This window comes from Hyperoodon ampullatus (assembly GCF_949752795.1).
Source record: "Hyperoodon ampullatus genome assembly, chromosome: 10".
NCBI classification, from domain to species: Eukaryota; Metazoa; Chordata; class Mammalia; order Artiodactyla; family Ziphiidae; genus Hyperoodon; species Hyperoodon ampullatus.
In genome coordinates, this window is record NC_136923.1 from 74543520 (window position 1) to 74560229 (window position 16710).

General features: G+C 40.6%; 1 protein-coding gene across 1 annotated transcript in view; it reads right to left on the reverse strand.

The window, feature by feature from the left end:
- The window catches only part of XPO5 (exportin 5), a gene marked incomplete at both ends in the record, with an annotated part of 46904 nt that overhangs the window by 17887 nt on the left and 12307 nt on the right, over positions 1–16710 (reverse strand). Inside the window, 12 exons of the mRNA XM_079713157.1 lie at positions 3961–4142; positions 5008–5107; positions 5919–6118; positions 7089–7178; positions 7503–7544; positions 8860–9015; positions 10091–10209; positions 11789–11917; positions 13539–13629; positions 14537–14662; positions 15270–15353; positions 16248–16347. Coding sequence (XP_079569283.1) covers positions 3961–4142; positions 5008–5107; positions 5919–6118; positions 7089–7178; positions 7503–7544; positions 8860–9015; positions 10091–10209; positions 11789–11917; positions 13539–13629; positions 14537–14662; positions 15270–15353; positions 16248–16347 — 1419 coding nt within the window. The remainder of the gene's footprint in view (positions 1–3960; positions 4143–5007; positions 5108–5918; positions 6119–7088; positions 7179–7502; positions 7545–8859; positions 9016–10090; positions 10210–11788; positions 11918–13538; positions 13630–14536; positions 14663–15269; positions 15354–16247; positions 16348–16710) is intronic.

The following is a 16710-nucleotide window of genomic DNA, read 5'->3' on the forward strand; positions in this document are numbered from 1 at the left end:
AGATATAATTTAAAAAATATAACGCATCATATGTCAAATGTCCCTGATGGTACAACAAAATCTTGTATTCTGTATAGTCTCCTCTCCTCCTCCTCCCCTTCGCCAAGGAGGTGGCACCATGGTGGCTGCACCTGTAACTCACAAGTAATGGAAGGAGGACTCAGTACATACTGCTCTCGTATCTATGGCTCCAGGGAGTCCTACAGGCCCTAGTAACATTCAGGTTCCTGAAATATCACCTTTCCTGACACACTTGCAAGTTAGAGCACTATGCTTCCACATTAAGAGGAACCAGTTATTGCTTGGCAAAGAAAAAGACAATCAAGTGATAAAAGTTTTAAGTTCTGCACAGTCTGTATCTATCTGAAATATTCTTAGTATCAGCAACTAAGAGTGTAATTGCCATACACACAGGTATATATTATTCAGCCATAACAGAGGAGAAAATCTTGCTATTTGTGACGATGTGATGGACCTTGAGGGAATTACGCTAAGTGAAACACATCAGACACTGAAAGACAAATACAGTATGATCTTACTTGTACGTTGAATCAAAAAAACCAAACTCATAGAAACAGAAGAGTTTGATGATTGCCCGAGGGGAGATGGGGGTGGGGGAAATGGGCGAAGGTGGTCAAAGGTACAGACTTCAGTTAAAAAGGTAAGTAAGTTCTGGAGATGTAATATATACAGCACACTGACTATAGTTAATACTATATTGTGTATTTGAAAGTTGCTAAGAGAGATCTTAAAAGTTCTCATCACAAGAAAAAAATGTGTAACTATGTGAGCTGATGGGTGTTAACTAAACCTACTGTGGTAATCAATTTCACAATATATACATATATCAAACCAAAAAAAAAGTATAATCGCTATGCTAAACAAGACTTCCCACATACAAAGATTTCAATAAAACATACAGAAGATATCTGGAAACAATGTAACAAACTTTAAGTTAACAGAAAAGCTGTTATTCTAAACAGATAATGAATGATAATAATGAACCTTCTGAGAACCAGAGAATGCTACCCCCCACATCTATCTTCCACCCAACCCACTAAGAACACACCGTACAATAGAAATAAAAAGTAAGCCACATAAGCCATTTAAAATTTTCTAACCAGCCAAACTTAAAAAGTGAAAAGAAACAGGTTAAATTAATTATATTTTTATTTAACCCAACACATCAAAAAATCATTTCAATGTTAGCAATATAAAAATTAATGCAATATTTTTACATTTTTTGTACTAAGTTTTCAAAATATAGTGTGTGTTTTACACCTACAGTTTATCTCAATTCAGACTAGCCATATTTCAAGTGCTCAGTAGCCAGCCACATGTGGCTAGTGGCTACCGTACTAGACAGTGCAGCTCTAACACCTTTGATTATCAGACTATTTGTCTGACAAGGAGTTAAAACAGGAGTTTTATAACAAGGAGTTAATACACAAACTGGTAGGAATGTAAACTAGTACACCACTTTAAAAAACTATTTGATTCTACCTATGAAAACTGAAAATATGCATACCTTATAAACAGGAATTCTACTCCTACATGTAGGATTCTGCTCCTACCCAACAGAAATTATGCATACACCAAAAGACATTTATAAGAATGTTAACAGCAGCACTCGTAGTGATTAAAAAATGCTGGAGACTACCAAAAGTCCATCAACACTAAATGGATAAATGAGTTACAGCATATTCACACAATGGAATACCATCCCACCAATGAGAATGAACAAGCCACAATTACATGCAATAACATGGATGAGCTCACAAACATAATATTACACAAGAGAAGCCAAGGCACGAAAGAGTGCATGCTTCTGACTCCATTTATTAAAGCTCAAAAAACCAGGCAAAGTGTTAAAAGTTAGAATAGTGGTTACCCTTGAGGGGCACGTAAGACTGAAAAGAGGTGCTGGGTAAGGTTGTTTCTTGATCTGGATGCTGATTACATGGAGGTGTCCACTTTGTCAAAATTCATCTACCCGCACTCACAATTTGTGTCCTTTTCTTATGTATATTTGTACCCTTAACATTACACTTCAAGATAAAACTTACTACGAAAACAAGACAAAACTCTAACAGCTCCAGCTGCACACTACTCAGGGAATCTAACTACTCCATAACTACAGTCAACATTTTTCAAAATACCTTTTGACTGACTTCGGGATTTTCCAAAAGTGTTGTACTCTTAGAAAAATATCAAGATGACAATCTCTTGTCTCCTTACCTAACCAGGGATGAACCTTGTTTCCAGGTCTAGGTTCCCACCACAGGGACTCTGGCCACAGGCTTAAAAAGTAAATGAGTCTGTTGCTATCTGACTTCATCACTTTCACATTTCTCTAAACTACAGAAGATCCTTTTGGTCTTAAAAACATCAACATGGAGACAAATTTTTCCTTGACTAAATATTTTACTACCCTCTCAACATGTAACCCATACTTCTTTTTGAAATCTTTTTCCTCCTTTTGAAATCAGAGCAAAGTATTTTCTATTTCCATAGACACGTCCACAGTGACAACTTGTTCAGACACTCCAGCCCTCCAATTTGGTCAACATTAATTTAAAACCTTGGATACTTAAGCATATGGTCCAGGGTGTCTGTTGTCAGCAGAGCATCCCTGAGACATGAGTAATTTGATTTACTCGTGTTGAGTCAATTTGGTTTACTCAGTTGAGACTCCGCTCTAACACCCTGGGTAAGAGGCCAAAAAACAGTGGAACAGAGCTCTAACTTGAACTCAGAAACACTAGGAGATGTAAAAAGCAATCAAATTTTGCTTTGGCCAGTAAAAACTGATTCTCTGCAAAGGCTCTCTTTCACTGTAGAGAGCATCTATCCCTGAATCATCAAACATATATTGAGTAACCAACAAGCCTAGACTTGGCCTACTTCCACTTGATTGTATTAGCTCATGTGATTTATAACAGTGGTTCTGAACCTTTAATGTGCACACAGACAACCTGGGGATCTTGTTAAAATGCAGATTCTGATTTAGTATGTCTGGGGTGAAGCCCTAATACTACATTTTAAACAAGCTCTCAGGTGACTGCTGATGCTGCTGGTCTGAGGACTCAGCTTTGAGAAGTAAAAACCTAGGACTCTGATGTGGAGCATGTATCAAGCCTTCCTTTGGCATGTTCAGCCACTGGATGTTTGGTCCATTTGAGAACACAGTCACTACTGATAAATTCAGATTAGCTCGTTTGAATACTTGACCCAGAGAAGCACCACTACAGAAAGCAACTGCCTTGCTCCCAATGAACAATTCCTTTAGTGGCAAAATTTTAGACCAAATGAAACTTAAAGTAAAAAGTAGAAATGAAGAATAAAGAAGTAAAAGAACACAGAGGAGGCTCAAAATGAGAAAAGCCATTTTGAGATTAGCCCCCATGTGTTTACTTGGAATGCAAGACTTATAAAAGTGAGAGCTGGGGCTTCCCTGGTGGCACAGTGGTTAGGAATCCGCCTGCCAATGCAGGGGACATCGGCTTGGGTTCGAGCCCTGGTCCGGGAATATCCCACATACCGTGGAGCAACTAAGCTGGTGTGCCACAACTACTGAGCCCATGCTCTAGAGCCTGCGAGCCACAACTACTGAAGCCCGTGCACCTAGAGCCCATGCTCTGCAACAAGAAGCCACCGCAATGAGAAGCCCGCGCACCGCAACGAAGAGTAGCCCCCGCTTGCCACAACTAGAGAAAGCCCACGCACAGCAACAAAAACCCAACGCAGCCAAAAATAAATAAAATAAAATTATAACAACAACAACAAAAAAAGTGAGAGTCAATGTTACTTTTAAAAAGGAGAGTCCCTCTAGAACGAAACAAGACCTGATCTCTTATTTATCACCATATGATCTGAAGAAGTATAAACAAATTAAGCTTTTGAGATTTTTAAGGCAAAAAGTTTTAAATACAACAGAGAAAAACCATTATTCTGACTCACCTTATAAGGGCAAGCAAATTGTCAAGAAGTTTCAGAATCTGTTCTGTGCAGGGGTTACGGAAGATTGGATTTCCAGGGGGTGTATAACCCACCACAAATCCCCCAGCTTTGGCCTCTTCTAGGTCAGTGGGCCAGCAAGTTCGTTTCACAACACCCAGAATGCTATACACACAAAAGCTCATCTATAGAAAAACATAAAAATGAAAGGTAAATATAAAAGGGGAAAAAAAGACAAAAGTGCTATTAGATATTTGCAAGATTATGGCAAAGGTGACATAGAAGTCGGACAAAAGGAAAAGACGCCCCACGCCCCCTCCCCTGCCCCCATCCCTGTCCCTTCCTTTAAGGTCAAGTCCAAAAGGGATCCTTTCAATGCCATCTTCAGGACCAGTGGTAGGCTCTAAAAGCTTCCCTTTCATGAGGATATCCTTCCAGAGGCTTACAGGACCCCAATTAGAAGGTGGCTTGGACATACTTCAAAACAGTATTTATCCTGCCAACATTTCATCTTGTTTTTGAGTTGGCCTTGCATCCTCAAGTTTAGGCCTTCATAGATTTTGCCCTAATCCTCACTCATAGTACTTTCTACCAATTGACTACTTGCCAGGTTAATTAATAAGACTTTTGCCATAATGGAGCCAGGAACAATGCTTATTTGAATAGCAAAGAACTGGAAAATCTCAGGTTTGCAAGTTAGGCCACCATTTAGGACTTTACTTGCCAGGGAGCAAAGGCAGGGAGAACCCACCCTGCTGACCAAGTTCTGACCTACTTCCTCATTACAACTTCAGTCCTCCAAGCTATTTACAGATCCTTAAAACCAAAATAATGACTTCAAAGAAAAGACCACCTGTTCTGCTGTGAGAACTAACTCAAGAATTTAAGACTAAAGAAGAAAAGAAAGGAGACACTAACGGAAGTAGAGATTCCCAGATTTCTTGCTCGTATACGAAAAAACATAAGTCTACAAGAACCTGGACAAATGACAACACCCTACTCCTACCTGTGGCCTACACACCTTCCCTATCCCAGGAGAGGCTTACTCACTCGTGCACGGTTTAAGCCACAGGGATCCTCCAGGCCCGGGTCACAGCTAGTCCGATCTGCACCCACATAGGCAATAAAAGCATCAACATCTGACAGCACTCTAAAGGTTGGTGGGGGAAAGACAAGTTACAGCATGATTTTAAGCAAGGATAGTTTCTTCCTCAAGAGCTAATAAGCTGTGATTATTTGACCCCCAAAGAGCAGCTGTTACAGTGAGAGGAATCTAATCAAATTGTCAGCTGTCATATGAAGATTTATTAACTTCTCTTCCCACTTCTAAATGTTATTAGTGACACTTTAAGAATCAAAAAGGGTACAAGCTTGAGAAGGCTATGTGGGCACAGAGGGGTGTCTGTGCAGCTCCTACTCTGTATGGCCCTACTGGCTGTTCTCACTTCTTTATATGTGCTGAAGCTGCAACTAGACACCACAGCAGACCTCACTCTGTGGCGTTCCGACCCACACTATCCATCTTAGTCATTTCGTCTCTGTTCCTACGCCTCTGCAGAGCAAGGTGATGTTTTCGGCATTTCACTTACAAGACTGCTTTTAGAGCAGCGGTGCCGACCTCTTTGGCACCACAGGGACTGGTTTCATGGAAGACAATTTTTCCACAGACCTGGGGTCGGGGGTGTACGGGGGATGGTTCAGGCGGTAATCCGAGCGATGGGGAGCGGTGGTGAAGTTCTCCTCTGCCGCTCACCTCCTGCTGTGCAGCCCAGTTCCTAACAGGCAGCGGACCAGTACCGGTCTGTGGCCCAGGGGTTGGGGACCCCTGTTTTAGAGGCCTTCAGCTATCACTGATAGTGCTACTACACCTCGATATCCTTACAACCCGACCCCGGACATAGTCTTAGAAGAGAATGGGTATTCAAGTGCAGTCAAGGTCAAGGGCAAAGGATCTCCCCTACCTGTGCATGTCTTCAGAAAGCCAGATGCTGGCCACGGGTGCCATCAGCTCCTCTAGAAACACCTTCTGACGCTCGTAGTTCTTGAACTGGTTGCTAATGAGAACCAGGGCTTCCATGAGGGCACACTTCTCCATCTGTGTCAGGAGCAGCTCATTGGAGAGGAGCTGCTTCACATGGCTATACAGCATGTCAAAGTTGGGCTGCATTTCACAAAGAAAAAAACCCGGAGGTGGTGAAGGTCTGAGTTTCAAGGAGTGGGTGGGTCACTCAAGGAAGGTAAAAAAGAGGATGAAGACACTTCCAGGACAGTCAGGCCAATAAGACTGTCACTTAATTTAATTATAACACTCTTCTTTTGGCTGAACAGGCAAGGCAATTTAGGTTTGAGTACTTGGGTAACTGCACTTTCCGACTCTACAACTGTGAAAACCACCTGTCTTTTATTTCTATATCAACTTTTACAGTATCTTCATGGACAAAGCTCAGTTTGTTTTATATACATATATATTTATATATTTTATATAGAGAGAGAGAAGGAAGGAGAGGGGGAGAGAGACAGACAGACACACACAAATAACTGCTGGGTATTCAGAGAAGAAATTTTTGGTTAATTTGTTATCTGGAGTAGTGCTAAACTTCTTACAGAAACCCTCCAAAAAAGGTTGGGGTTTGCACCTGGCTTCTCTCAAGACTAGGCACATCACTTGGCAGTGGTGGTTAAGAACATCACACAGGGCTTCCCTGGTGGCGCAGTGGTTGAGAGTCCGCCTTCCGATGCAGCGGACACGGGTTCGTGCCCCGGTCCGGGAAGATCCCAGATGCCGCGGAGCGGCTGGGCCCGTGAGCCATGGCCGCTGAGCCTGCGCGTCCGGAGCCTGTGCTCCGCAACGGGAGAGGCCACGGCAGTGAGAGGCCCGCGTACCGCAAAAAAAAAGAACACCACACATAGTACGGTAAAGAGGGGTACACTGACAGGGAAAACTTGGTCATCCATGTGGAAGAGAACAATTCATTCTGAGGCCATATATTTGCGTTTCTAAACTTCACTGAGTAACTCTGGAGTTGGGGAAGACCAACCTTATGTGAGGTATAATTAGGGGTGGATTTATAGAGAAATGTACCCAAACTCGGCATGTCTCAGTGGCTACTTGAACAGAATCTAGGGCTTACCAGCACGAGCTGGGGGTAGTCACGACACATCTTGATGATGGAAGAACAAGCATGTCTCCTCACATTCCTCACTGCCCGGGTCCTGGGAGCCTGGGGAGAGATATTCAATAAACTTAAAGCTACTTTTAATATAATTAACAGATGCTGCAGAGAATCATGTAAATATCTCCTTCAGAGGTAAATTCACAATTTTCACAGCTACGGGAGCATAATCAAGTGACATTTATAGTTACCATGAATCCACATGTTTACTGTTTGTCCTAGAGTATCTCTAGTGCAAAACACCCCATCATATGACTATCTCCTGCCTTTATTAACTCCTTTTGCTTATTAGAAAAATCTACACTAAGTGTTGGGTATTCACATTTTTGTTCTTAAGAAGTTAGAATTGGTAGGCTGAATTAATGATCTTACCTTACTTTCCTCAACAGTTTCAAAAGTGACAGATGAAAATAGCTAAGGGGAAGAAAAAAGGTCACTCATCAGTACCAAATGCATAAAGTATTTTACAAAGTTTCTAACAAAATCTCTAAAGTGCAAACAATATGGTAAGAAAAGGGTTTTCAACTGGCATTACAAAAATGGGGTTTCAACTGGCATTACAAAGTTTCAGATGTTCATTTTCTCAGATAACTCTGCAAGAGGCTTGAGATTCACAATTTTACCAGCAAACACTTTACAAAGATAAAGGCCAAAGAATCCCAGAACAATCCAGGCTATCACCCAAGAACTCAGCCATGGTCACATCTCTCCACTTTTTGTTAAAAGTTGAGTGGTCTGGGCTTCCCTGGTGGCGCAGTGGTTGAGAGTCCGCCTGCCGATGCAGGGGACACGGGTTCGTGTCCCGGTCCGGGAAGATTCCACATGCCGCGGAGCGGCTGGGCCCGTGAGCCATGGCCGCTGAGCCTGCGTGTCCGGAGCCTGTGCTCCGCAACGGGAGAGGCCACAGCAGTGAGAGGCCCGCGTACCGCAAAAAAAAAAAAAAAAAAAAAGTTGAGTGGTCTACTCTCCCTGATTCCATTTCATAACTTCCCACTTACTCCTTAACCCAATGCAATGTGACTGCTGCCCTAGCCACTATGATGGAATAACACGCTAACAAAGGTCTAGAGGAACCCAATGGACACTCTCCAATTCTTAAAGAATTTCTGTGGCAACAAATGAGTCCACATTTTTGAAAGGACTTCACCTCTACTATTGGCATTTCTATGATGGCGATGCCTTAATTTTCTCTCGTAATTTTCTGAATCTAGACCTTTAACCTCAAATAGCCAGTTTAGCATGAGATGTCTCCACTGAGATATTATATGTATACTTTAAACCTAGTCCTGCAAAACAGAACTCACCCCTTCTCTGCCTTACTCCTTCCCTCCTCCCGGTCCAATATTCTCACTCAGGTGGTGCTTCACCTCTCACTAGTCACAACTGGACCCCAAAACCTTTCCTCTTACAAATCACCTCCCAACCTGACAGCACACATTGATACCTCCTCCTTCAGGTACTCTTTTCCATCTCAGTGTACATGTCTACTAACTGCAATGCCACGTAGGTACCACATCTGTCTATGTGCCTTTCTCCCCAAACAGAGAGGTGGTAAAGGACAAGGCTTTCCTACTAGCATGGTGCCTGCTCCACATTAAGTACTGAGTAAATATTTGATAAATGAATAAACAACTGTTTATTAGCTTGTCTCATATACTTACAAAAACAGTTACAAAAAATAATTAGCTTAGAAATGCCAAAATAAGTTTACAAAGGAGAGGGAGTTTACCTTAGAGAAGACCTGGGGCAGGAACTCTGGTCTGTAGGTGACAAATGGAAAGAGTGCTGAGACATTAGTGAGGACACAGGACAGGATGAGGGGATCCTTGGTGTCAAAGTTCAGGACCATCTGCAATAGCTCTACTCCATCATTAATAGGAATTTCCTGTGATACAGACATGAAAAGGAGATTGACATAACTGAAAACCACTTTTGCTAAATTTCCTTCACACTCTATATAAATATGGCTGTCACATATGGTTTTATATAGTGCTTCTTAACCCTTAAAATTCTAAGCATTACCCCATGTTATTAAAATTTTTCACAAATGCTGCTGCCATTATTAGGGATGTAGCATTACCTACTACTAGAAACTGAACTCAGAATGCCATCATTTCAAACTGAAGTGAATATAAAAACAGATGAAGTTAATGATCCTAAGATCTAATTTGTTAATATGCCATTAATGAGAAAAAGCACTGTAGTTCACTTATCTTCAAGGGACTTAGATTCTTTCTACAACTAACCTAGAATGAGTTAAGACGAATTACCCCAAAATAAGTGATCCGATTATTTTTAATCTAATTAACATAGTTAATATAGTATATGCTGTTATCCGGTTTAATCAGATTATTCAGGAAAGAGGGACACAGATCAGCCATCATGAATATTCTGGTCAATTTGCCAAAAATTGGCAGATATCTCTTAGATTTTCCAATTCAAGGCTTCCATCACTGTCCTCCCTATAATAGTTATCCTACCTGTGGTTCACTGTACTATCAGGCTCATCTTATTATCCCCTAAAACGAATACTAAACACTGTGGGGCTTAAAGTCAGAGAGACCTAATTTGGGTCCCAGCTCTATTTATTAGCTATTTGACCTTGAGCATGTTATTTACCCTCTCTGAATCTCAGTTTCCTCTTCTGTAAGATGCACACTCACATATTTTCCTATCCCACTGTCAGTTTTAAGAAGATCAAAATTGGGGACTTCCCTGGTGGCATAGTCGTTAAGACTCTGCACTCCCAATGCAGGGGGCCTGGGTTCGATCCCTGTTCAGGGAACTAGATCCCAGATGCATGCTGTAACCAAGAGTTCGCATGCCACAACTAAGAAACCGGGGAGCCGCAACTAAGGAGCCCGCCTGCTGCAACTAAGACCTGGCGCAACCAAATAAATAAATAATAATAAAAAAACATCAAAATTATTATGCAATCAGCACAAGAAACAATTACTTACTTCTTTATCTAATGTTCGAAACATCTGGTTGATCACACTTTCCAAAAAAAAGGTCATGGCTTCCCACTGCACAAATGAAGGTGAGAAGATGGAGCAGAGGCTGCCTTCTCCAGTTCCAGCTGCAGGGGAACAGGGTTTTAAAACACACACACACACACACACACACGCACGCACGCACGCACGCACGCACTTATAAACACTGTAGGATCACAGAAGACACAGAGACCACGGAGCTGTAGAAACCACTAGGTAATTTCACAGTTGAAGGAACAAGGTAATCTAACCCTTCTCAGCCTGGGAAAAGAAAAGGAAGCAGAAAGGGATCCCTATCCTGCCTCTACCTCTAAAAACAAACTGTCTGAATTCACCTTTGTGAGCCTTGTCTGTAAAGCCAGTTTAAGTACTGAATGAGAATATACATGTAAGAATCAAAACCAGTGCCTGGCCAATTGAGAAATATTAATTAATTCCCCCCCCCTTCATAATCTGTCCATGGGAATCTAAATAATTACGATATCTAAGACCATAAAGAATCTTTCCAACAAGGAACTGCTGTAAGATACAAAATGCTGCTTCACATCCAGTAGCCTCATGACAACTGCAAGGGCCCTGTGCAGAGAACTGTGCCACCTTCCAAGTTCACAAGTGTCATCAAGTTCCCTGGTGGCCTAGTGGTTAGGATTTGGTGCTGTCACTGCCATGACCCAGGTTCAGTCCCTGGTCAGGGAACTGAGCCACATGGGAGCAAGCCACATGGCGTGACCAAAATATGAAAACAAAGAAAAAAAAGAAAAGGAAAAACCCCACAAGTATCATCAAAGCATGTCACTTAAACAGCAAGGCCCCTGCAAAATGAATTACAAATTACTTTTCTTGCTTCCGTACAGTCACATTTACTGGCTTCACCTTGGTACAACATATTTGGGCTTCTGCAAACATTCAAGTTACTAGATACCAGGAACCTTCACAGTCAACTGTGAATACATAAAACTGAATGTTAAATCCCATGAATGTCAAGTAACTAGTGTACTTGGTAACTGACCATAGTGTGGAGTTTTTCCAAAGCAGTGACTTACACCCTTTCCTTACAATCCTCTCACTCACTGCCTGCATTAATAAGATGACAGACAGAAGATACAGAGCACAGAGAAGTTACCTAGCTTATGCTTTTGGGTAGAGGGGGGTTATTTTGATTTTACATAAAGTGGCATTTCCCAAAGGCTTTGAGGGGGCTGAGCGATACGGGAAACCCCTGCACTGCTTGTTGTGCCTGACTAACAAGTCATTTTTTCCGAGTTTAAGAGAAATGCCATGCAAGAACTTGGTTGAAAAGCTTTAAAAAGTTAGGTCTAGACATGTAATTTGTTAGGTGCTGCCTGAAGTGAAGTAATAAAATCAACAATAAACAATTGTTGACTCTGTTAGAAAAGAAAAATGAAGGCAAAACTGATAGGGTCATGGTTTTACCCTAATTTAAACAGAGTTAAAATCCGGTATTATATCTGCTTTCTCTGCCTATATGCGCAAATGAAAAGGCTCACTCTCTGGGATGGAACTGGGCAGTGAGCAAAGCTGTTTTTGAACACTATTAGCATACTGTTTTGAAATGTGGCTCAGAGGTTTATTTCTATGTACAGTTTTGATACATAGAAATACTTCACTAATGTTCAGTTGGAAAAAAAACAAAAAAAGTCTTACAGTTCATGGATCCAGTATCAACAGAAGTTGAGAGCTGATACTTTAGCCACTCCCCAGCCATCTGGAAGCTAGTCTTGGGATCCAAGCGACATGCTAACCTCATTACTTCTCCTTGTTGGGCCCGAGAGGCTGCCAAGAGAAAGACATGAATCAATAACCGCATATAACAGATACTTAGTTAATGTTTATTAATTTATCCATCCCAGGAGGAAAACATTCAAGAGATTTTGTTTTGCAGACTTATGCTCTGAATCTAACAAATGTTCAGTAAAGCTTTGTTAACAAATCTAGAAATTTTCAAAACTAAATTCTAAGAAGCCACCATACCAGCTAGATGCTATAAGCGGCAAACCAAAAGTGGTCTCCCATTTCTGTTGGAATTAAAAGGAGATCAGGTTGGTACAGATGTAAAATGGTATGGCTGCTGAAGAAAATGGTCTGGCAGTTCCTCAAAACATTAAACATGGAATTACCATATGATCTAGTAATTCTCTTCCTAGGCATATGCCCAAGAAAAATAAAAACATATGTCCACTCAAAAACTTCTACCCAGGGGGATTTCCCTGGTGGCACAGTGGTTAAGAATCCACCTGCCAATGCAGGGGACATGGGTTCGAGCCCTGGTCCAGGAAGATCCCACATGCTGCGGAGCAGCTAAGCCCGTGCACCACAACTACTGAGCCTGCGCTCCACAACAAAAGAAGCCACCGCAACGAGAAGCCCGCACACCACAATGAAGAGTAGCCCCCGCTCGCCGCAACTAGAGAAAGCCCGTGCACAGCAACAAAGACCCAACACAGCCAAAATAAATAATAAGTAAATAAATAAATTTATTTTAAAAAAATAACAAAAAAACTTGTACCCAAATGTTATAATAGCATTATTCTTAATAGTCAAGATGTGGAAACAACTCAAGTATTTATCAACTTATCAATGGATGAATAAAATGTGGTATATCCATACAATGAAGTATTATTGGCAATAAAAAGAAATGAAGTACTGATACATATTACAACATGGACGAATTTTGAAAACGCTACACTAAGAAAAAGAAGGCAGTTACCAAGGACAACACACTGTATGATTCCATTTATATGAAATGTTCGGAATAGGTGAAAGATAGAAATAGAAAGTAGATTAGTGCTTTTCCAGGGCTGAGAGGGATGAGGGGATTGGGAGATGACTGCTAATGGTTACAGGGTTTCTTGGGGTCATGAAAATATCCTAACATTGACTGTGGTTGTGGTTGTACAACTCTGAAAATACAAAAAAACCCCACTGTATTATATACTATAAATGGATGAACTGTATGACATAAATTACATCAATAAAGTTGTTATTAAAAAGGGGGGGGGGAACCAGGTTACAGAAAACCCAGAACAGAATTAGGAATCGTGGGTTTTTCCTCTCTTTTTTAGAAAAAAGACCCAAAATGTAAGATGGTATTTAATTCTAATATATAAATATAAAAAAAAATGAGAGTGCCTTACCTAAAGTTACTATCTCTAAACATCAATGTCCAAAGGCAGTGTGTGTGTGTATATGTTTGTGGGTGTGTGTGTGTAAGAGATAAAACAATGCGTGGAATAAGTACAATCCCAGCACTCTCTGCAATGTGCAAATGGAGATTAAACAGGCTGCTGTCCAGACTTGGGGCTCTTTAATACAGAAGCTCAAGGGTCATGCACCATGACTCATAACACTAGATGCCATTCTGAGACTGGAAGAAATTCCAGGCGAATTCACTCACAGTTGAAGAAAGCATTGAAGTCCTCGTCACTATCAAAATCAAATCGAGAGTATTCACAGCTAGGGCTGTCTGTTTTAGAAGGAAAGCCCATCTGGAAAGAGAAACATAATTGGGGTAGGAGGTGAGGGTTTTCATGAGATATATGATGATAAATAACTGCTTCTGGTCTACCCCTAAGTCTACAATTTGCTTCCAGCGGGAATAATCCTGGGAGTGGTAGAAAGAGATCGTTTTTTATTTGATACTCTGTTCCAGGTTCCTCAGGGAAAATTAAATTCTGGAATTAGTTTAAGGTCTTTGAGTATAAAGATGTCCCAAAACAAAGTGCTGATACAGCTTGCAATAAGTAAAAGAATTGAAACAATTTGTCTTCTTAAATGCTGAACCCTGGAAATAAGAATGTAACTTTTTATGTTTCATTCAAAAAGTACTGAAGACCATGACGGCAGAGAACTAGAAGATGGTGTGCAACGTGCTAGGTGAATTCCTTGAGGAAATAAGGGGACCCTTGAATGGGTCCTATTCTCTGATTTTACAAATCAAGATGAAGCATCTGTCAGCTGCAAGAGCCTTGAACAGATCTCAGAGTGTTGATAAGCAACTCTCTATTGAGGTAATGAGCAACCTGCTTCCATGCTCCTCTTCTCATTCACCTTCCTGACCCTCACTTGGCCTTCAGAAAGTCAGACATTACTTCCTCTTGGAATCTCCCTGACTCCACCTTCCTTTCTATTTTTAACCTCTGAAAAGCAATGATCATATTGTATGGTCATGGTCACTACTCTCGTCCTATCACTTCTTTTTCCTAGCACTTAGCCCAATACTTGGCATAGAAGTGCTCCAAAATATGAAAGAGTAGATATTTCTTCTTGAGGAATAAAAGACTAATATGCCCAAGGAAAGGATCTTAGTGACCAAGACAGGGCTGTCAATGAGGCCATCTAAGTCTTATGATGTGTATTCACCGACATTCCACATTTTAGATTCCCACTGCATACCTTGACCAAGTTAGTCATAGAAGCACGAAGATATTTTGGTATTATTGCTAATAGCAAAGGGTCACGGGATAAGATCTCATGCCGGAAGAGGGCTCCCCAAGTCATCTGAGTTGAAGAGCGCAAAAACTAAAGGGAAAAAAGAAAAAACTCAGTTTAAGGATTTGGGTTTTATATACCAAGACTACTACTTAGCTCAGCAATTATCCACTATATTTTTCCATGGAAACAAATACCTGTAATACTTTGAAACTGCCCATACTGTAGTACAGCAGTAATGACTGCTCACTATGGACCATATGTTAATAAGACTGGGTCAGGTGCAATTCCCAAAGTATGAGCTGAATTCTACCACTTTCTGTTTTATGCAAGAAAGGATACAGGAACCTCAGGATGATATTACAAGGAAAATCTTGGATTGGATAAAATTAATTTTATAACACAATTAATCAGACTTTTGTATTTAAAATGTCTTTAGTGGTAAATCACCTGGGACATACCTCATATCTGATTGAGCCTTATCAGAATGACACTACCTGAGGGGTAACTGCTGACCTAGACTGCAATGCATAGCTCAGGAAGACTCAGCAATTTTCTTAATGAAATGCTACTACAGTTATTCCTTAGGATCTTAAGAGTCACATTTTATACTTCAGCTGCTAATTACTTCAGGCCATAGCGCTTGATTTTAATTTACCTAACTACAATTTTGAGAAGTCACCTCCGTAAAGTTTACCTGACTTGGATGAGTTGTGAAAGCCAGAAAAGATTCCAGGTATTTTCCAAAGTTTGCTGGTGTTTCTACATCAGAATCCACACCCTGTAGGACAAAAAGACCACTACATTAACGATGTTGATGGGGAGGTCAGAGTAGAGAGTGGAGTAACAAATACAGGCAACTTATACCCTCAAAAATTTCAGGTTTGAAAGGACTTTATACTTCCTTGTGGCCTAAGGAAGGCATCATTTCAAGGGCTAAAACACAGGAAAGCTGCTTTACCTCCTTAATCATCATCATTAAAACCTATTCTGTGGTCAAATAGTAAAACAAGAGTATTCATTTCAGAAATCCGTATATTTCTTCAGATCTAGTCTAGTCACATCTCTGTGACCTAACCTATTAAATAACCAATTGATGGTACACATCTTATGTCTGAAGTTCCATCCTCTCTAGCCATTCAAGCCACCACAAAAAGACATAACATCAAGCGCAAATGTCTGTACCAATATCCTATCTTTTAACACATAAGACTGAGTATGAAATATTTCCCTAAAGACAGTTAATTCCAGGTCAATCAGACTAAAGTTTTCTTTTATGATCTAATAATACATCCTTTAGATTTGGGAAAAGTGTTCTTTATTCAAATCCATGTTTCATGACCTAATAGGACTTTAAAGGGTAATGCACTCAGCAGACTGAAGTTTTACAAGTACCAAAATGAACAGGAGTAGCAACATTGACTTTAGTCAGATGTTATAACAGATGGAATAACAGATGTGAATGTTTACTATTGACATTAATAACTGACTTGTTAAAAAAAATCTGTATCATTCAAACTCAATTAAAATAATTAAATCTATAGAATTATAAGAAATAATCTGTAGGGAAATGCCCCCTCAGGCTAAAATCAATGGCATGTGTCACCCCTTACACAAATATAACTTTCTAAATCCTCTCCTCAAATGGCCCTGAAACTCTCCAGAAAGTGCTCACCAGCAATGCACACAGCTGATTGCCCAGGGCACACAACACCTGACAGAGTCTCTTCAGGAAGACATAGTGTTTTTCTACCAAGCCTCCTCCATCAGCAGTCCTGAAGAGGAGAACACAGTGTGATTAGCAGCCCATCAAGAGCACCAAAGAGAGTCCCATGGAATATGGAGCTGTATGTGGTCTGTGCTCCAACATTCAAATTTCCATTGATTATTAAAGTTAAAAAAAAAAAAAATCAAAAAACAAAACCAACCCAAAAACCTCCAACCAAACACTGAAAGATCAATGAGGAATAGGGTTCAATGCCATCTCATCCTTCAAGAGACACTCTAATTTTGGGTAATGCAGTCCTTGAGTACTTTGGGATAATACTGTGAACTCTGAGCATGACTCCACAAAGCAATACATATACTTATATGCATAAAAACTGCACAGAAAGACATTGGTTGGGCTTCCCTGGTGG